Source organism: Hyperoodon ampullatus (assembly GCF_949752795.1).
Source record: "Hyperoodon ampullatus genome assembly, chromosome: 10".
Classification (NCBI taxonomy): Eukaryota; Metazoa; Chordata; class Mammalia; order Artiodactyla; family Ziphiidae; genus Hyperoodon; species Hyperoodon ampullatus.
In genome coordinates, this window is record NC_136923.1 from 35,144,107 (window position 1) to 35,166,366 (window position 22,260).

Here is a 22,260-nt window from a genome sequence, read left to right on the forward strand (position 1 = left end):
CCTAAGGACTCAATGCTGTACTTCTCAGCAGGGACACAATAGAGTGCATGGTGGTGGACTGGTCAGAGATTCAGAACCTGTCCTCAAGAACTCACCAAACCAGTGAAGATGAAAAATAGGCCCAGAAGTGATTACAGTATTGGACATTAAGTTATACACTTCTCTTATACAGCTCTGAGGGAGTGTAAAGTGTAGGGCTCAGGTAAAGACAAGATGGCATCTGGCTGGAGAAGAGGGAAAGCCTATGGCAGACCTAAGAGAAAGGAACAAATACCTAGAGGCTGGGTTAATCTAGAGCAGTGGTCCAGAACCCTACACCTATGGGTATGTAAGGAATTTAAGTGAAGTGGGCTGAGAGGAAATAATGGAGCATGATGGAGGCCATGGCCAAAAGGAGCAGGCATTTGCCATCTAAGGGAGCAGCCATTCCTCAGCTCCAGCCGTTTTTTGCCATATAAGAATGCTGGCTCCAAAGCGCCACGTGTACCCCTTTATGAAACTAAAACTTTAAAATTTTATATTCTATCTCCAGATTTTAAAATCATGATCAGTAATTGACAATTTTTTAAAGTATGAGCCAAGAAACACATGCCTGTGCACTGAATTTGACTGAGGGAACAGGCCCTCGTAAAGGTAAACAGAGGGAAGCAGAAGTGGCAGAGCCCACCAAGTAACCAAACCCTATTCCTTGGGCTATTTCTGTGGCAGTAGCTCCCAAGTGCAGTTCGCCCACCAGTAGCATCCACATCACCTGGGAATTTGTTAGAAATGGACATTCTCAGGCCCCACCAGACCTACTGAATCAGAATATCTGGAGGTGGAGTGAGCAATCTGTGTTGGAACAAGCCCTCCAGATGATTCTCATCCTCACTCAAGTTTGAGAATCACTGTTTTATAGGAATCAGGTTCCAGCCTTAAGATTATTTTACTCTCTCCATTTCCTGTTTCTATAATCTTGAAGATAGCCAACAACAGCATGACCCAACCCTCTACTAAGTAACATTCAAAACAACAGAGAAAAATGACAGCTTAGACATGACACAGCATCTCTCTTTAACACAGTGCTAAATCACATTGGGGTTTTATGTAAAGTTATTACCTGCACCTTCAAAGAGAAGTCATCAAGAAGAGAATGTATATGCATATGAATGTCATGGAACTCTCCAGAATGGAGCAGGAGGGGAGGGATCCTGCTATTAATTTCTAATCATAGATAAAGGCCCTCTTGCTACAGAAAGAAAATCTGCTTCTGCTTGATAATACTTTATAAGTAGATCAAACTGCTTCATGTAATGTTGAAATTTCCAGGACCCTGGTTCCAATTAATCCAAGAAAGCACCTGGCCTGAAGTCAATATTGTTCGTTGGAAAGATATGTTGAAATTTGTGTTTTGTCTGAAGAGTTATGACTTTGCAGCCTTCATCCTATGCCTCTCCCAGCAAGTAAGGAAAGGATGTTTAAATTCTAATATTCCTGGGCTACAGCTATCCATCAAGTATCACCAAGCAAGAGGGATTCATATGATTCACCACACGAGTCTCACAAGATAATACATTTGGTATTAACGTAGCTGCTTATTAAAAGCCCCTTTTACTTCCTTCTTTTAGTTAAGATGGTCCTAAATAATGTAAAATATCCTTCAACATGCTGTGAGATGTCACAGCATCTGTGAGCATCTTATTTGACCACAAAATGTCCATGGCCCTACCCATGTTTACTAGTGCTGTGGCCTCCCCCCCAGGCCCCTCAGTCACTCAGCCACACCTCAGGGTTGTGCATTAGGTAGTGGCCATGCGCCCAACATTGTGCTGTGTGCTGCGGGGGTGTAAGCATAGCCAGCATGCTCCACTCTGCATCACGTATATTTATCAGGAATTAACTCTGGCCTCTACATGTCCCTGGAAATCATCACCTGAAATATCTCATTTAAAATCACCTTGTCCAACAATGAACTTCCATCTTATTCAAGGGTTGGATTCTAACGTCAGTGCTTATTGTGGGAGCTGCATTCAGCCAAACTCATTCCTGGATCTCCCTCAGGCAGGTGCCATGCCAGAGTCCCACCTACTCTCAGCAAGCCCAGCACAGATAGTTTTCCCTCCAGCTTCAGAAATGGTGGCTTTCTCTAAGGTTGAGCAATAGGGGAGGCAATAGGGGAGGCATCCATTTGGGGACCATGTTGTACAAAATATATATGTATCTTTAAGCACCAGAATCATGCTTGGTGAGGTGAGATGCCTGTGTTAACAGAGACATGTGGGGACCAAGAATGACTGAAAGAATGTGCAATGACTGCTCATGCTGCCTCAAGGGTACATGCTTTCCGGATACAGCTGAGTGCACAGTTCTCATTTGTCTTCTGTTTCTTTTTGCCATGGGTGTGGTTAGTTCAATTCCCAGAAATTAAACATACAGAGTTGAAGAAGCAGAACGGACTTGGTCTAGATAGCCTCATGCCCCAACAGAGACAGGCAGAGTAATGCCACTGGCACATAGGATAGGAAAGCGTTTTTGTGATACCCCCAGGATAACACCCTCTCTGATGCACCTCTTTTTCTTGCTCATATTTCACCATTTAGTTGAGATAGTGATCACCAACTGCCAATCTGCTGATTGGTGCCCACTTGAGGAACTTATTAAAAACACAGAATCCTGGGTCACACCCTCAGAGATTTTGATTCTGTTTAAGTGTACAATAGGATCCACAATTTAAAAGAGCTCCATAGGGAATTCAAACTGGCTAACAGCTTGAGGAACTCTGGGTTAAGGCACTCAAAAGACACCAAAAACCTTGATATCTGTCACTGATATCCTAACATATGCGTTTATCAGATAAATAAATGTTAGCTTGTGAACCAAAGAAAGAATTTGAATAGAGAACAAACAAGCTTTGACAAGAGCGAGGAATAGCACTGGGGGATGGAAAGGAGATTCTGGACGGTAATGAGGGCCCAGGAAGGAACTATAGGAACATGGAAACATAAAGGAGATGGCTACAGGGCCACCATGGCTGCCTTCACCATTCTATGGGTCCAGATGCTGGGTCCAGCAAGCAGCCCTGGCTCCATGGAAAACAAAAACAAAGAGAAGAACTGTCCATTAAGAACAAAAGCATACTTCACAGCGAATCTTTTCACTGAACACACTGAACATGTCTTCATGGGTTTCTTCTCTCTTCCAAAGAAGTTTCACTTTGAAAACAAGAAAAGCCATAGTATTCGGTTTTGGTCAACCAGAAAACACAAGGCTGAGAAACCACAGGTCATCATGAGATTAAGTCTACATGGGGTACTTATCCATGGACAATCTGGAGGTTACAATGCAATATAGATTCTCCACACATGGCACTGCATGGACGCCATCAACATCGACTTACCTTTCGATCTGGCCAATTGTATTTTGCAAAGATAGTGTCATAGGTGTCCACTGCCCCATCAGTGATGAGCATAATGGCCTGGCTGCAGATGCTTCCTTGTCCAGTGTGGTTGAACTGTGGAAAGAAATAAGTTCAAACTGAAAAACTCATCAGAGGGCTCTCTATATCCATGAGACTTCAGAACCATGAGATCTTGGGCTTAGGAAGCCTCTTAAAATGAGAGTTCATTCTGCATCACCAAAAAGAACCTACAGCATAAACCCTTCCCCACTTACGGATTTCTGTATTTGCTCTGAAAACCTGGAACTAAATATGAACCACAGAAGAGATTTCCTAAAAATACACGCAAGGCAGGAAGTGAGATTCTAGGACAGTTAACCTCTCTCATCTTCAAGCATGGATAACACTTCAGAATACAAGTCCAAAGGAGTTGGCACAGCAACCTTTTAGAAACACATTTACTGTCAGCAGAATATGTGACAGGTAACATCTCTTTAAAAATCTAAATGAGTCTAGTTTGAATGAGTCTGATGGATGCAGACTGTGCTGTGTAATAAAATCAAGGAGGTTTTGTACACATAGAGAATAAAGTCAGGAACATGCCAATTCAGACTATACTGTAAGAACCCCATTTTTAGGGTTTGTTTTAAACATATATTTGTTAACATGTAACATTATATATTTGTTTATTTATGTAGTATGTATAGCATGCTGAAATTCCAAGATTGTGCCCACTGGGGTACAAAACTCTAAATTTCAACTTTCAGTTTTACATAGCATTTCAAAAGTGCCCAGCCTTTGTGTGTAGTAGCTTGGGTGACCAGACTATGTTTGTCAGAGACTCCTGTCCTTCCCCTGAATCTGGTGAAAAATCCCCTTAATGAATGCTATTAATGCTACAATTCAAAGCAATGTCCTTTAAAAACCCTACAATTATATGACAATGGGGGATACACAAAATGACTTTAACCTTCAGTAGTGAAAACTCCCACCACTACAATCTGTGAAGTTTATTCATTTATTCTAAAATTATTTCCTAAGTGCCCACATAGCACTGAGGATGAAACACAAAAATCTCTTCGCTTGTGTAGTTTGTATTCTATTTGATGAGATACCAAAGTAAGTAAGCAAATTATGTTGTAAGTAAATTATGTTGTATGTTGTATAATGGTGATGCTAAGTTAAAAAAAAAAAAGCAAGAAAGGGGATAGAAAATGCAGAGGGCCAACTTTAGGAAAAATAGTAGGGGAAGACCTCAGTGAGAAGGTGACATTTGAGTAATACCTGAAGGAGGTGAGCATCTGGGGTAAGGGCCTTTCAGAGAGAGCAAAGAGCATGTACAAAGGCATGGAGTGACAACGTACAGGCATGTTCAATCTGCTGACCGTGATACAGGGGAAGGATGGAGGCAGCCCTTGGATTTGCTGCTGGCTCCTGATGAACCAGAGCTAAAAAAGCACTCACACTGAAGAGTAATGCCCAGTCTCCATGAACTTAGAATACTAATGAAGAGTCTGAAGTTGCAGTAACTTGAAAGAAGATTGGATGAATGGATGGATGGATGGATGGATGGATGGATGGATGGAATGAATTGCCTCATGGCTGTATTAGGACAAAGCAAAACCAACTCAAGACATGCATGGAATACCAAAGTATAGCAGAAAAGACTCAAACCCATCTCAGCACCACAAATTGGTGCCTAGGAAAAGGTCTCTTTTCAGAATATCCTTTTCTCCATTTATAAGATGGCAATAACATGCTTATATGGTTGTTACAACACAGGTTATATGTTCATTATATGCTGGGCTACAAGTATTAACCTACTTAATCTTTACTACCCTCTGAGATAAGTACTATCATTATCCCCATTTTACAGGTGAGGAACAGAGGCACAGAGAGATTAGCTAACTTGCCCAAGATCACACAGCTAATATCTGTCATAGCTGAGATGTGAACCCAGGCAGTCCGGCTCCAGAATCTACTCCCAGATTTGGTACATTCTACTTATGGCGCCCAATGATGAGATGACATTCCTCAATCCAATGGCTCCACAAATGTTCATTTCCTTCTCCTGCTCTTCCTCCCTTTATCCTTTCCAGTGTTCCAGGGTGGCATGGAAGTCACCAAGGCCACGACCCTGAGAGTGAGTGAGTGCTCCTTAAATTCTGTGCCCTTGGAATGTGCCTCACTTTAGTCTTGGCCCTGACAGCCATTCCTGCAACTCAGACTGGACAGATGCCCTTAAATTAATGAGCAGACAGGGCCCATGATACAGTATCAGTAGGTAGAAATACATGAGAACTAAGGCCATCAGACCACAAAGCTTTCCACGTAACTCCTATTGTACTGTCTATATTGACATAACTTACTATTCTAGAAAACTCTTGCTCAGGAAGATGAAAACTGCAAATAACTTTATTGCTTATTCCAGGAACTTCCTGAAAGACCCATCAACTCTTCAACAGAAAGCATCAAAGGACAATTTATACCCTAAAACTCTTTGAAACCCTGACCTCAAAATCTTCCCCTTGCTGCATCCACCAATCCTAAACTATAATTTAGGATTCGTACCCGGTCTCAACGAAGCCTCTTTCCTCTCCTCCACTTTGAAGACCCACCTCAACTAGACTTTCATAGTCTCAATAAATGACTTTGTCCTTTCCTCTCTGAGATGCTACTAAGATTCTACCAACATAGTGCAATAAGAAGGAACAGCTTTGCAGCCTTGTCTTAACAACAGGTTGTTCTGGAGATGTTGTGGAGAGCCTGCAATACAACACAGCCTTCACGGCATTGGATAAACCCAGTGACGTGCCACTGAATACAAGTGATGTATGCATTTGGTCACAGAGGCTGCAGAAGGGAAAAAAGTCAGGACACCCTGGGACTATAACTCATTTGAAAACATCCTGGAAAGACTCTCCCAAACAAAAGGCAAGAAAGAGAGGGAAATAAAGATATCTGAATACTGCAGACTGGAAGAAGGGGCTGCCCAGAGCTATATACTCAAAACCATTACTTTCCTCTGTGGCTGAGTCCCTGGTTTTCTCTGCAGCAATCTGCAGTTGGAGAATTTTGAAGAATGCAATTAAATTCAAATGCTTTGATGAGTAATATCTCTTCTCTTCATATTTGTCTAGAACTTATTTTTATTGAATAGCGAGAGCGATGGAAGTGTTTTCCATAATAATAACAATGACAAGGGCCTGATGATGAACTACAATTAGCTCAGTGATTCATCAGTTAGCAGTGAAAATTTCAATGCATCCTGACATTTAGAGCATTTGGTTGTGATTAACAGTCTTTGAAATGTCACCAAATTTTATTTAATTGGGTAAGAAAAATTTTTAAAAGGTAATCACTGCAAAGATTGTATTCATCTCCAAAAAATATAATTGCAGTTGTCACATGACAAGGTAGATGCTAACTACTGTAGCAAACCGGCTCTGTGTTCTTAGGGAATCTAATGAATGCAGCAGAGATCAATAGCTAGAAGGGTCTTAGAAGTTTATTTGAATGCGCCTTTCAAAGCCTTTAAGTCATCTGAGCAAATACTGAAACTGAAATGCAGGTAATTGCAAAACAGAATTAACTTCATTTAGTTATAGTAACCTCTGAACCATTCTAAGCTCTAACCATAATTGTCATTTCAAATTGTGTGTGTGTAAGAGAAAGAGAGAGAGAAAATGTGTATTTGTGTGTTCAAGAAATAGCTTTTTATTTCATACTGACTTGCAAAGGCAGGCATAATACACAGGAAGTGAATTATATCACTAAAGGTCATATTGATGAAGTGGAAAATAGCTAAAGCTTCATTTTCACGGGAGATTAACCATCTCTGTTTTTCAAAGTGCTCGGCTATTTAAAAGCCCAATGGCAAGGGATGGGATGGAAATGTTTCTCTCTCTGGGATAAATGTACACTCAAAAGAATATGGTGCCAACTGTCAACGAATCTCAAGCAGGGACATTTTGTAACATTTTTGTTCCTTCCATTTCTCGCTTTCTGGAATTTACACTCGACCCCTCAGACTTTCTGACTGGCCAGACCCCAGAGGAGTTTTACAGGTGAAGACAGAGCAAGCAGGTGTGTGGAAGGTATCCCTGGTTCAAAAATACTTCTCTCACCAGGTTTCAAGGGAAAAAATCCACCATGTGTTGGAGATTTCTCTGGCTATCAGAGGTGTTGGGAGTGCAATACACCCTCTTAAAGGATAAAAAGATATTATTATGCCTGAAGGTGTGCTTGGTAAGCTGTGACTTCTACAAGATTCTATCCTGAGGTTGTAATATGATGTAAAGAGTTCCTGAGTCAATAAGTTTGAGTGCTGGTACAGACACACTTTAAAAGGTCTGATCACTGTGGGACTTCTAAGGCCTCTAGTAGCACAAGTGTATTGTGAGTCTCCAAAAGGAGGATGGCATCCTGCACCTTGACCACAACACCTACGTCGGAGCCTTGCGGCAGACCACCATTCCACTGGGCGTGCAGTGGGATCACTGACTTAGGAGTGTCTTTTTTTTTTTTAATTTAATTTTATTTATTTTTTTATACAGGTTCTTATTAGCTATCCATTTTATACATATTAGTGTATATATGTCAATCCCAATCTCCCAATTCATCACACCAACCCCTCCCCGCCACTTTCCCCCCTTGGTGTCCATACGTTTGTTCTCTACATCTGTGTCTCTATTTCTGCCCTGCAAACCGGTTCATCTGTACCATTTTTCTAGGTTCCACATATACGCGTTAACATACGATATTTGTTTTTGTCTTTCTGACTTACTTCACTCTGTTTGACAGTCTCTAGATCCATCCATGTCTCTACAAATGACCCGATTTCATTCCTTTTAATGGCTGAGTAATATTCCATGTATATATGTACCACATCTTCTTTATTTAGGAGTGTCTTAAAATAAAATTGATAAGTGAAAGGGATAGGGAGAGAAAAGGTGTCAGGGCAAGGAAAAGAAGAAAGGGTCATATGAAGAGAAGCAGATATTCCTGAGGATTTGGGCAGGGAGTAGTACCAAAGCATCAAGAGTGGGAGCTGCTTCTAGAAACCATAGGCAACCTGGCAAAAGTTGAGGTTGCCTAGTGTCTCTGTGGTCACGGAGATGGCACTTCCCACCCAACCCAGCACTGCTGAAAGGGAGCAGGGCACCACTTCCTCATGCTGAATCCTCAGCCCCCATCCAGCAGGGCCAGCTTCATGGTATGTGATGTGCATAGCTGTACAGGGCCCCACACTTAGTTGAACACTCTGCTGTCACTCTCCTAAAATTCTTTTTAACTTTTGAACAAGGGCCTGCATTTTCAGTTTGCACTGGGCTTCACAAATTAAGTGGCCAGTACTGGGTCTATTCCTATCCCCATTTTACAGATGAGGAAAATAAAGGTAAAACCGAGCAGAGTTTTTTTCAAGGTCACACAGCAAGCTCTGAGTCAGGCTTCTCAGCCCAGCCTGCCTGACTCCAGAAGCCACAAATTTAAACACAAGAAGCGTCTCCTACCTCTCCACTCCTTTACCACTTCTGCCAAAGAGCAGGAAAAACAGAAATCTGCAGGGCACATTTCCAAGCAAGGGACTCCCCAGCTCAGAGTAGCTTCCCCCCTGCACTAGACACCAGGTTTTTGAAATAAAGAGAGCCAGTTTCCCAAATGTGGCAAGTCCTTTCAATATCACCCCCTAGAAAAAGCCTGCTGAGATGAAGAGCTCGGCATCTCCCAGCCCTGAGAAGGTGCCTACCCAGGGTTCAAAGCAGAATTTAAAGATGTAACTTGGTCCTTTAATCTGGTCAGTTATGTTTATTAATTATTAACATGCTGTTAATAGGCATGTGCTGTCCCAAACACCGAGTTGTACATAAATGTTAATTATCTGTAGCCAACAGCACTTTGGAGCGAGGTGAGAAGGAAGGGCCTCCAGTTTGTATGAAAGAAGCTGAAATGACACCCTCCCTCCTTATTTTTCTCTCCTCTGCACTTGTACATGATACTGGCTCAGGACTGAGACATAAATGGCCTTCTATGTGTGAGTAGATATTATTGGTAAAACAGTCTAGAATCAGGGCCTACCTATGGCTTGAGAGGCCATTGTAGCTGAGTGGGAAAAACTCAAGTTATGGAGTCAGGCATAACTGACCACCAAAACAAGGGCAGTGCTAGGTGAATGCCCACCTGGAAACTGACAGCAGGCCACCCACAGAGCTACCTGGAGGTGAGGCCTCTGAGCCTCCAGCTGGTCTCCCAGCTCCTGCGACATCTCAACATAGCTGTCACTTGTTTGCTTTTTTCCTGAAAACCACATTTCCCAGGCTCTCCAACAGTTTTGACAAGTTTCATCTTAAGGAGAAAAAACACTGAAGGACACAAGGGAGAAGCCAAGGTATTTTTAAGTCATTTCTCCCTTTCTCTCTGCTTTGGGGGCCTGGGCATTTTCCAGCAATAGCAGCATCTCCTCCAAGGCACTAGCTTCCACAGGACAGGCCCTTCTCCCCAGGATTCCAGCTTGTGCTGGGCAGCCCCCTCCATGGTTTTATTCCCATCTGGACAGCCACAATGAGGAGGCTCTGATGGCATCCCTCCATCCTGTTGTCCTTCCTGCCCTAGAGGGGAGCTACCTCCTGATGGTGCTAATCCATGGATTGTTTTATTCTTCTTCCTCAGCTTTTCCATCCCCTGTGCAACCAACTTTCTGAGTATAACTTCTGCTGTTTGAAATACCTAGAGTGGTTTCTATTTTTCTGCTTCTTAACATCTTAACTGCTACCTCCCTCATCCAAAGCCACCATTATATGTCACTTAGATAATGTCCTTCCGGCTACTGTCCTTGTTTATCAATACAGCAGCCAGCGGATACTGTTAAAATCCAAGTTGGATTGTGTCATTCTCTGCTCAGACTCCAATGACTTTCCATCCTATGCAGAGCAAGAGCCAAAGTCCTCACTAGTGTCTATTAGGTCCACATGATCCTGCTACCTCCGTGATCTCATTTCTTAGTACACTCTTTCTTCCCCACTTTGCTCTTGTCACACTGGTCTCCTTGCTGTATTGTAAATATGTCAAACACCCCTGCCTCAGGGCCTTTTCATTTACTGTTCCTCTTGTTGGAAATTTCTTCCTCAAGGTATCCATATGGCTGCTCCTTCACTTCCTTCAGGTCTCTACTCCAACATCACATAATCAGAGAGCTCTTCCCTGACCTCACTGTGTAAAGAAGCAAGTCCTATCACACTGAAACAGTGGTGCTATTGTTCTCCTTAAGACTACTCACTTCATATGTCTCTTCCCATTAGAACTGGGGTCAGCAAACCTCTGTAAAGGGCGACATAGTAAATGTTTTAGGTTTTACAGGCCACATGGTACCTATTGAAACTAATCAACTCTGCCATTGTAGTGCAAGAACAGCCATAGTCTATACATAATCAGGTGGGCATGGCTGTGCTCCAATAAGACATTACTTACAAAAACAAGATGCAGGCTGATTTGTCTCCTGGGCCATAGGTTGCTGACCTTTTCACTAGGATGTTAGGTCCATTAAAGCAAACCCTTTGTCTATTCTGTTCATTGGTGTACTATTCCCAGTGTCTGACACTAAAAAGCATGCAATATATAGTAGTTAAATAAATGATACAGAACCTGCATTAATATAGTCATTCCTTTTCCTACTGCCCTCCCAGAGTAAAAAGATCACAAAAGTTGCATGTTGTTCTAGCCTAACACAATTGCATTCAAGGGGCAGAATAACCAACCCAAGCTTCCCCAACATATTTCACAGGATGTTAACAGGTGCTACTTGAAAAAAGGGTTCTTTGTTCAAAGAAGTGGGAGAGACAGCAGGTGAAGCGGGATTCTTTTTTGCAGTACTTACTGAAGCCTTGAGTGTGCACTGCATACTGTGAATCTCCAGGGGGCTGGAGGGAGGGATAGGTAGAGCTTGTAGCACTCCCTAAACACACCATACAGAGAAGCCCTTCTCCCTCTGAACAGCGCCACAGGCAGGGACTGAGTGTGACACAGTAAGAAGTGAGTCTACTCCATGAAGAAACAGAGTTTCTCAGGTGAAAAGAAATCTGCATTAGATGGTGCTCTAGTGTTGAGGCTCTGACAGCCCCGGAGTCAATGAGTGTGTCAGGTGAGTCCCCTGACCAGACTGCACCAGCAGGGGACAAGTATGGCTTCACCAGGTGGCCCTGGTTCCCCAGATCACTCATATGGCCAGCCTAACCTTCCCCCACTCTACGCCTGTGAATACTGCTCAGTGACAGCCAGGGCTAACAATAATGCTGGTCCACAACTTAAAAAAAATACCATATATTCTCCTGGAGAAGAGAAAGGCAAATCAAAGAGGAGCTTACATCACTGAGAATGTTGAAGGCCTCATTCAGAGCTATATCCAGCATTCCGATTCCTTTGGCAAAAAGTTTGTCTAGATGCTCCCTGAAGTGCTGAAACAACAAAGCAAAAAAATCCATTAGCATCTGTCCTGTTATATGAAACACCAACTCTGAATGAACAAGCACATACCAAGGCAAAACCAATGATTCTCAGACCCAAATGGTCATAAATTGGCTTCTGCCTTTCAAATTCAAAACATAAGAACTTATTCAATATAAAATTTACCTTCCATGTGTATTTTTTTAGCTTTGATTACATTTTAGGGGAAAAGAAGTTCAGATTTTGGTGAAAAGTATGTAATTTGTTGAAAATTCCTGCTTTTCTCTCCAGTTTCATCTCCCATGACTCTCCACTCTCCCACCCTCTATTTTCCCTCTCTTGATGATTTTTTAAGACTCCATGCAGGCCCTCCCTCCACTGGGAACACACTCTCCATCCATTTTCTGCCCTCCCCTCCCCATCGTGATGGTCTCTCTTACCTACTTTTGGGGTCTCAGTTTGAACATCACCCCCTCCTGCCCTGGGAACCTCCCCAGAACACCCACCTGAGAGCTTGGAATGCTTCCTTGCAAGCCTAGGCTGGCACACCAGGCTCAGATCCACCATGCACTTAGCACTTCAGGTGTGTAATCACCTGATTAGATTCTCTCCCCACTTAAGACTGTGATGTTCCTAAGACATGGCATGTCTGGTTGTCTATTGTCCCCTACATCTACCACATTTCTGATACACAGAAGGTGCTCAATAGCCACCTCCAAAGAGCCAAAGACTAAGGCTAAAGACTGGATCACAACACGAGAACTGTGACTATGGAAAGGAAATCCAGGCTACAAATAGGGCTTTGAGGAACAGGCAGATGGGAAGAAGCCTCTTCAGGAGCAGCCCCAGGCCCTCCTGCTACGTCGGTTCCACAGAAGCCCAGCATTAGCTGGAAAGTAAAGGGGACAAAGAAAGTGACTGTGAAACCCAAACATTTCTGCTTCCCAACAAAGAGGCAAGAGCAGGCCCAGGCACATGCCCAGGTACACAGGAATGTACATGATGGTCACTGGCCCAAAGCCTATGTCCACAGCAACACAGCACCAGGCATCACTTTCCAACTGACACATTCCAAAACCGTATCTTTTCTATTGAAATGAATTATTCTCTTTCCAAAGGCATCTATACCCTTGTCTGCTGGGAAAATGGCTGGAAAAGTCACTAGGAAGGAGAGGGGCAAGAGGGCTGGGTTAGTGGTAAAGGTTTGCCAGTGACTTCCTGGCCTAGGAATGGCTTCCTTTCTCCTACTGTGCCTGAGACCCAACAGTGCTCCACGTGTGCCATCAGCATCCACATGGTGACACCCACTCATAATGTGTCTGCCTGAGGACTCCAAAAGTGATCGAAGCATCATAGAGACTGATCCTAGGACATGACTGATGGTTCTAAGATGCTGTTCTGCCCGGGGTTTCTGGTCATCAGGATGGACTGCAGGTTTGCTGGCAAACTGGACTGGAAAGCTTGAGTGGGATCCTTATGATGATCAGCTTTATTTTTTTTTAAATAAATTTATTTTATTTATTTATTATTTTTGGCTGTGTTGGGTCTTCGTTGCTGCACATGGGCTTTCTCTAGTTGTGGCGAGTGGGAGCTACTCTTTGTTGCGGTGCACGGGCTTCTCATTGCAGTGGCTTCTCTTGTTGCAGAGCCTAGGATCTAGGAGCGCGGGCTTCACTAGTTGTGGCACGTGGGCTCTAGAGTGCAGGCTCGGTAGTTGTGGCGCACGGGCTTAGTTGCTCTGCGACATGTGGGATCTTCCCAGACCAGGGCTCGAACCCGTGTCCCCTGCATTGGCAGGCAGATTCTTAACCACTGTGCCACCAGGGAAGCCCTGGTGATCAGCTTTAATGACACCTAAGCCTAACATGAATCAAGGCTGGATGTGAAGTTGGCAAATCACCCTGGGGATACTCATACCACCCACAAGACCTCTTCCCTGGTCCAACCCTTCCAGCAACCATGCTCTCATGCTTACCAGAGCAGCCCCGGTTCTGGAAGCCTGCTCTGTGTTAGGTTCCTAACAAACACCAGTCAACTGGGTCCTCACAACTACCCTGTGAAGTTCCATCATCTTACTCTGCAGATGCTAAGACTGAGATCCAGTACAGTGCCTAAATTCACATACCTCCAAGCTGCCTGGCCCAGGTTCTACCCAGGTTGGCTTCAGCTGCTCTAATGCCCTCCTTCCTTCTACTACACACCTGCTGCTCTTTTTTTTGGTGGGGGGTGGGGGGGATAGCCTGCCTGCCAGGCACTGGCTATGAGCTTGACATACAACGGGCCAGTTTGTCTCCAGTATAGTTGCTCTTAATCCCTGCACTTGGGCTGCAGCTGAGTCTACAGGTGATTATCAAGTGGCATGCTGAGGACCAGGGACCCAGGCAAACCACATATCCAGGCACCAAATTTCCTGCTTCTATGTTCTTCTTGCTCAATGCCTAAAGCCCAGCAGGGCGCCGAGCTCATGGCATGTTCTCCATGAGCACTCGGTGGACAAACCTAGGAAGTTGACTGAATCTGAGGAAGCCCACGCATCCCGCTGCAGGTGGGCAAGAGGGGATCAGAGCAAATCAGTCTACCTTCTCCAAGAACCTCCACCCTTGAAAACCTGACTTGTGGGTGAGTGGTGACCACCAAGAGGACTTAGGCTTGGTGAGGACCACCTCAGTGTAGCCCCAACACACCCTACAGGATACAGAGCAGGTTGACAGGCCCATCAGAGAGTCTGGTCTTTAACCGGCCCCAGATTCACATCCCAGTGACTGGACCCTGCCTTGACAAGTTTGTTCTATTCATTTGATGTCATTTCTGTCAACTGCATTTAATTGTGCTCAATCACACAAGTTTACACAGTTTTTTTAATAACACACCAATTTTTCTTTTACTCCATGTGTAGCTGCATGTCATGTGCAGAATGTTGCTTCAGGCAATGGTTGCTTTTATTGTTGGACATTTAGAGTAAAATGCAATAACATGTCATGGAATTCCCCTCAATTTGCTATTATAACAAGGTCAATTGTGATTTTGTTTCTCCCTGGTAGAAACTGGGTTCATATATGAGACAGAGAAAATATTTCCTCAAGTTAGAGGTTTCCAAATGATGTCACAGATGAAAGTTTCTCTCTTTATTTCTTCCTCCCTGTCCTCTCCCTCACGACCAAACTCCCTTTCCTCCTAGTCCACAAACTAAACCAACTCAACTTCATCATCCCGGTCTTCCACGCTCTGCATTTAACCGTCAGCCCAACTCTCCTCCAAAGTGGGGACAGGGGGTCTTGCCTTCCAGGGAACCATCTCCTGCAATATGATCTCCACTAAGAGCTGCTCTATCCATTATGGTAGGCATGAGCTACGTGTAGCTATTTACATTAAATTTAATTAAAATTACCTAAAATTAAAAACTCAGTTCCTTGATCACACAAGCCACATTTCAAATGCTCAAGAGCCCCATATGGTTGGTGGTCACTGCACTGAACTGTGAAGATTAAAGAATATCTCCATCATCGCATAAAGTTCTATTGGATAATACTGACCTGGAGACACAAGGACTAGTCTGGTCCTTCCTCTTGACTAATGGTGAGTCAGAGGAAATTCTAAGGCCAGTGGCTATGTGTGATTTTGCCTGTCCAGCATCCTTTCCCCTTCTTCTGATTTTCCTTCTTCCCCGCCACCCCATAATTTATATAAATTGGATGAGGCTAACATCTCTCTCTCTCCTTCCCAGATCAAGGGGTGGGCCCTTTGATCAGCCCTGTTCAGCCTGTGAATTCCATCCCAGAGGCCACAGTTGGGCTTCTACTGGAACGTGAGGAAGAAGACTCTCTCTCCATTGAGATTACTGAGAGGTCAGGGAGGCAGGCTGGTCCTGCCAGCAGCCACTGCACAGGAAGAGCTCATCTGAATAAAGGTAACAGCCAAGGAGAACAGAGCCCACAACGGAAGGGGGCGAGAGAGAGTCACAACAGCATGGCTTGAGCCCCTAGATCCAGCCATGCTTAGTTTTCTCAGGTAAGCGAGTCAATAAATTTGCTTCTTTGCCTGACCAGATTTAGCTGTATTCAGGCCACTCAATCTAAAGGACCTTGATGACCAAGCCCATCACAATAACCCTGGCTGAGACAATACCTCCCCAAAGACCCCCTTGCATTACAATGATCCTTCTCATCTCATCTATGCCCCCCTCCTCCCCTTCTTAATCACTGTCATTGCATTACCTGGTTTGCACATTGTCTTGAGTGCCCATGCCAGGCAAAGACAGGCACTTCCTACACAGCACACTCGTGGGGCACATGGATGGAACAGCCATGGCTTTTGCTCCCCATGGCCTGGAGTAACTTGCTAAAGATGAACTCTAATTGTGTGCACTCCAAGGGCAGTGTCTGAAAGGGAATGAAGGGGCCTGGCTGACTGCCCTGCAGCCTTCTTATCAATACAGATTTCTTTTCCTATTCTCAGGTGTGGCTACTTACTGTAAGGTCAAAAATGTTTATATTTAATGCAATCATATTATACTTGTATGTTAGCAACTGGTATATAGACCCCATGGACTTCGCAAGAATAAAACTGAACTGGGATTCAAGAGACTGAGTCCTAGTTCTGGCTAGTCCACTTATCGGCTATGACACCCCGAGGCAAGTAGCTTTGGCATTCAGGCCTCAGTTTTGCTCCCTATGAAATGGGGATGGGAAAGCTTCTGCGTATTGGGTAGAAAAGTGAGAGCATCAGTGCCTTAGAAGCAGCAAGCAGGAGCCAGATGTCTTGAATTCCAACTCCCACTCTGCCACTCACCCCCTCTATAAGCCTCAGTAAAGATACTTCCTTCGTCTATGCCTTCTTTTCCCTCTTAATGCAAGAGGTATCAAGCTGACCTCTCACTATTATTACAGGAAAAGTCATCCAAAAGAACTGCAATGACAGAAACATGTGAGACTACTTTAATTTCATATTTGTTAAAAGAAATATTTGAAAAAAATCCTGCAAAACTTTACACCTTAAACACCTATGTCAACTTCCTGGTTTACAACTTTACAGTCTAATCCACCTTGAAAAATGACTTATTTCACCCTTTAAGGGCCAGGTTTTATTAAATGGAGAGACGCGTGGTTGATTTTACTGACACCAAGGCCTCAGTGTCTTTCAGAGCAAGCTACCAAAGAACAGGAGGTTCAGAATTAGCCAAGCCAGGAAAACAGTCCTCAACAACTGTGTGCCAGAAGGTGGCCAGTTCCATTATTTTTCTAAATTAAAATAAACAATTTATTGGGAATGGTGACAGTTCCATTTTATTATTAAACTTCAATAAAGGAGGAGGCGGCTGGCTTTTTATCTTTGCTTTAGGCACTCATGCAGCATATGCTGCTGCTCAGAAGAAGGCCTCGCTTCCAAAGCAATTAGTGCAGCTTAAAGCCTGGGGAGATGAACCAGCATGAGCGCCACGGCTGCCTATGCCTGATGCCAGCAGGCACGGTGAGGCCGCTTATCTCTGTGAAACAGTCACAACATCCAGGCCAGTGGAGGGTCCTGGCGAAACAACCCTCTCCCTCCACCAGCATTTGATTTAGTTGAATCAATACTGATAACTCTCTCTGTGATAATAGCAATCATGTTTTTCCCTATGTAATTATAATGGAATGTTTGAGCCCTCCCAATTAAAAGCAGGGGATTAATATAAAAAGTGGCCATCGGGAGACAAAACAATTCCCCATCCACAGAGTCATTGAGAGCCAGTGGTCCTGGCTGCGGTTACTTGGGGGAAAGGCTAACAACCACCTATCAGTGATGCCCATCTTGGTCACTTGAGTTCAGCAGACCCAAATTTTGTGCCCATTACATCTGGACAAGGGTTGCTGCAGCCATGGGAAGGCTTGCAGAAATTGCCTCACCTAATTCCTCCAATGGCAGCCAGCACTGGCCGGATGATAACTATGTGCTGGGCACTGGCTATTTTTCATCCATAACCTCACTTGATCCTCCTAAACACCCCTAAAAGGTACTATTAGGTTCCTATTTTACACGTAGGCAAATGGAGGCTTAGAATGGTGAAATACTTGCCCAGGATGGCAGAGCAAGTAAGAGGAAGGTGGGTTTCAAAGTGCAGAGCCCCATATCTAAACCCATATGCAATCGGCCCCTTCCAATACACAGGGTGCAGCTCTCGACATCCCTGACAAGATGCAGCATACAGAGCCCTAGGGATGTCATGCAGGGCTGGTTTCATGGGTACATGACGTATGCAGCCACACAGTGCCCCATGCTCAAAGGGCCCATGCTTGGTTTAATGCTACGCTGTCACTATCTTGAAATTCTTAATAATTTTACTGTTGAATCTATGTTTTTTGATGAGATCCAATGGAACAAGATTGTGCATGTGAGTGAAGGAGATATGGGAAGTGTGCAGGTCCCTGTTTCTTTCTGCCTGGGTCACACCTAGCATCTGTCAGTGCCCAGGGAGTGCAGAATTCTGATAGATAGCTAGAGAGCAGGTGTTCATCAAACATGCTTGGCTTTGTTAGGTTACTTTGTATTGTGGCCACCAGGTGACAAACTAAAATTAAGGAGCTAGAGGTATGAGTGCTCTGTGGAAGCTCTCCAATCTTCAGCTCTATGAGTAACAGACATGGTGCCACTCGCCTTCTCCTAAAATAGGGATACTGCTCATGTCAATATAAAATCAGACTGAATAGAGGAGCAGTGTCCCAGTGATCGTGTCTCTCTCATTCTGATGCCAAACTCCTCATGGAAATTTCCAAAAAAGCCTTCACACATTGCAATGGTCGCATCACCAACAAGCTCCAAACCCAAACTGCAGCAGGTTGTTTGTCAGAGGCCCAGAGGATCTCCATTCCTGCCTTCCGACCTGACTGATACTAGGCCACAAGATGATTTCACATAAATATGGACTCTTCATCATGATGTAATTCCTCCTGACAACAAACCCTCCTTCACCCCCAACCCTGGGAGAATTCTCCCATGCTCCAGTGGAGTTTGAGAAATCCCTTGGCTTAATTTTACACCATCTTTTGGGCACATATGTCACAGACCTAGGGCATGAGTACTTAAGCTAAGGCTGATGTATATAAAGCACCCAATAAATACTGTGGTCATCAGTATTACCTTCTCTTCTGTCTTGGGTACACTCTTTCTTTTCTGTTAGGTCTCAAACCACCCCCTGGACCACCTATTTTCCAGAAACCCCTTTCTCTAACTCTTTAGGGACATATTGTGATTTTTCTTTCCTGGGGAAAGCTACCCTTTGTTTCTTATCTCCTCACTACGTGTGCTCCCCCTCTACATGCTGCAGAGAGAAGCACTTGTACACATCTTGTGACACCACTACCTCAAAGTGAATTAGACTGTCATTAGATTCCGGTGGGGAAGGCAGACTGTGAGATTGTGTTTCTCAAACGTGAAAACACAATAGCCCAATAAAGCTGGTTTTAAAGAGGCAGGTCCAGATGTTTGCAATTTGGGGGAGAAAGTACAGACCTGATAGAACCGTGTCTGAGTCAGTCTCCGTTTCTCCTTAACGGTGTCTATTACAAATTGAAGTGTCTGGAGGTAGCAGCTGTTTAATACTAGCGCCAGATTAGAGACAAGATGGATCTCCTGGATGTGAACAATGAGTATTAATTCATACCAGGTAGTCAGTTGAGCTACAACCTCATTTCAATGGCAGAAGCACTAACTCTCCCATGTAAGATGATGATGATGAGCACAGAATTGGATATTCTCTGCAATCTGGAAATACCTGAAATGGAACCGGTGCCTCCACAGAAGCTTTGCACAGCAGGGCAAGGTGGGGTCCAGGAGGACTCCCTGCCTTGTCAGTTCATCATCCTCCTTGTGAGGCCTCTGAGGGAGCCAACTCTGAGAACCTTCCAGCGACTGAGGAAAGCCACAGTCCAAATGCTACTTGGACAGAAGCACTTGCTTTGTGTCTTGCCTGGCAAGATGCCATTGTGTGTGTGTAAACAGGCAGGCCTCACTCTTCACATCTTTCTGACATTTCTGAAGGTCCAAGTTCATAAAATTTATAAAAACCTTGATTTGATTCAAGTTTGCTTCTTGGAGGAAGGAGCTTTCATCAACTGTAGTATACGAGACTAGACAGAAGTCGCAGCTTTAGTTCATTCCAAACACAATGCCAAGCTCTGGAAACTTCAGCTATGAAGAGATGTATATTTATAGTTGGCATCTCCATGAGAGAAAGGACTTCATTTCTCTTGCTCACATTATGGCCCCAACACCCTTATGGTGCCTAGCTAGCCCAAGGCAGACACTCAAATACTTGTTGAATCAATGGACAAACTAAAATATATAAAAAGCCTTATATGAATGCAAAAGTTAAATATGATTGGACCCAAGTCCAATTCTATGAATTTATTATAGGGAATTAATCAAGCAAATATGCAAATATTTATACACAGATGCTTATTACAGCATTATTTATAAAAGCAAAAAAAAGGAAAGCAAACTATATTTTCAACAATAAGAAGGATGAAATGCTCTGTAGCCAGCTAAAATATTGTAGAAGAATATTTCAGGGACTAGAAGGGTTATCACAACTTGTTATTAATTTTAAAAGACATTTAAAGAAGTTACAATCTACCATTTTTTAAAGCACATATATCTGATATAACAGCCTTAAGGATAAACACAATGGTATTATAGTGGGTTCTTTTTGGTAAGATTATATGTGACTTTTAAAATTTCCTTCCTTTTGCCTATTAACATTCTTTATTATTTTGTATAATAAGAAATGTTAAAAATGAAAGCATCATTACACAGACAAAGCCTCAATGCTGTAGATGAGCCCCCTCTTCCTAGCATGTCCACATTTGTGGAAGAATTCCAAATTTTGGAATCAGCCTTGAAGCCACCTTTCAATTTGCAGAAATACCAGGTTGCTTCATACGACAGACAGACATGCTATCAAGTGCCCATTGGGTGCTTGACTCTTGACCTGGAGCAGTAGGGACAGTGGAAGAGATGGTCCCTGCCTTCAAGGGAACCAGAAAAACCCACACAATGACACCTCAGAGGGGCAGGCCCTTGAAAGAAAGGAAGAGAGTGGATAGATGAGGCAGAGAGAGCCTGGCAGATAGGAGGAATTCTTGGAAAATAAAAGAACTAAAAACAGTTGGGTGAAATAAGCAGTCTTGGAGCCTTGTTTAGGAGGAGGCCAGGGACAGCATCTCTTCCTCTTCGGTGGAGCCACCTACCTACATTCTCCGGGCTGGGCGGATGGCAGGGCCAGTGCTGTCTCCTAGCCCAGCTCCCTAATTGATTCTGCCTGTGCTACAAATGCAACCGACTCGCTAATTAAGGCAGAGCTGATTGAAGCTTGTCCTCATCTGTGCTTATTTCTTCTTTCCACACGTTTGTTGATAGTGACACCGAACAGAGGGGGACCACCCACAAAAACCTTCAACTTCAGACAATGCAAATGTCTAAACAACAGCAGACACTGCACTGCTTCAACTCCAGCTTGAAATCTCAGATTATGGGGCTGGTGTTTTTTAAAAGATCCCAATGGAAGCTCCTTCTGGGGTGGTAGTAAAGAAGAGATATACCTCCTCTAGTGGTCAGATAAACTTTCACATCACCACAAGTGAAGTAGAAACGAATTTAACACTGGTTCAAAAAAAAAAAAAGAACCCTAAAACTGAGTCTACCTACCTCAAAACTTTGTACAGTAATTCAGAACTCTTTTCTTCTTATTATTATGTAGATGTTCTTTTGAAGCCATCTTATAAACAGGTAAAAAAAGAGGAAGTATTTCTCAGAGCTAATAAATGAGACCAATTCCAGGGTTGGCTTCGCACAGGAACCCATGTTTAGAAGGGCCCAGGTTTAATGATCTGCGGCCACCACCCTGAAATTCTTAATTTTTGGACAAGTGGCCCCTCATTTTCATTTCACACTAGGCCTGCAAATTATTTAGCCAGTCCTGATGTCAGCTTGGCTTGGGGCAGACATAGGGACAGGAACTTGGCATTGTATTAGAAGACTGTATCCATTCACAGACTTTTGTCTCTACATAAATGTCTACTCATGTTCATCAATGCCTGGTTTTATTTCCCAGTGTCCTGAAAGGCTAAAACACAGCATTTTATCCTTAACTGGGAACTGTACATGGAGTCCTTCACAGCTATTAGTTTGATAAGCCAGCTATTAAAATTAGCTTGTGTCAAATATCAGGAAAAATGAAGAGTTTTAGAAGGCATCTCCTAACCATGAAAATATTTAATATTTTAACTCCAAAAATAACTCATACATTTAAATCAGGCTCCCAAGGCTTGGAATGGAAACAGTAATGAGAGATCAGAAGGTACATGCTCATGAAGCTTCCACATCCAAAAAAATCCAAGGAGAATCGCTAATTTCTGTGGGGTGACTGGAGCAAAAGTTTTGAGGTGTACTAGATCCCAATGATGTCTAATAGT

The 22,260-nt window shown here is 43.6% G+C and overlaps 1 protein-coding gene across 1 annotated transcript in view; it reads right to left on the reverse strand.

Annotated features, from left to right (window-relative positions):
- The window catches only part of CACNA2D3 (calcium voltage-gated channel auxiliary subunit alpha2delta 3), a gene marked incomplete at both ends in the record, with an annotated part of 803,480 nt that overhangs the window by 378,422 nt on the left and 402,798 nt on the right, over positions 1-22,260 (reverse strand). The window contains 2 exons of the mRNA XM_079712407.1: positions 3,377-3,490; positions 11,737-11,826. Of these exons, the coding sequence (XP_079568533.1) occupies positions 3,377-3,490; positions 11,737-11,826 (204 nt within the window). The remainder of the gene's footprint in view (positions 1-3,376; positions 3,491-11,736; positions 11,827-22,260) is intronic.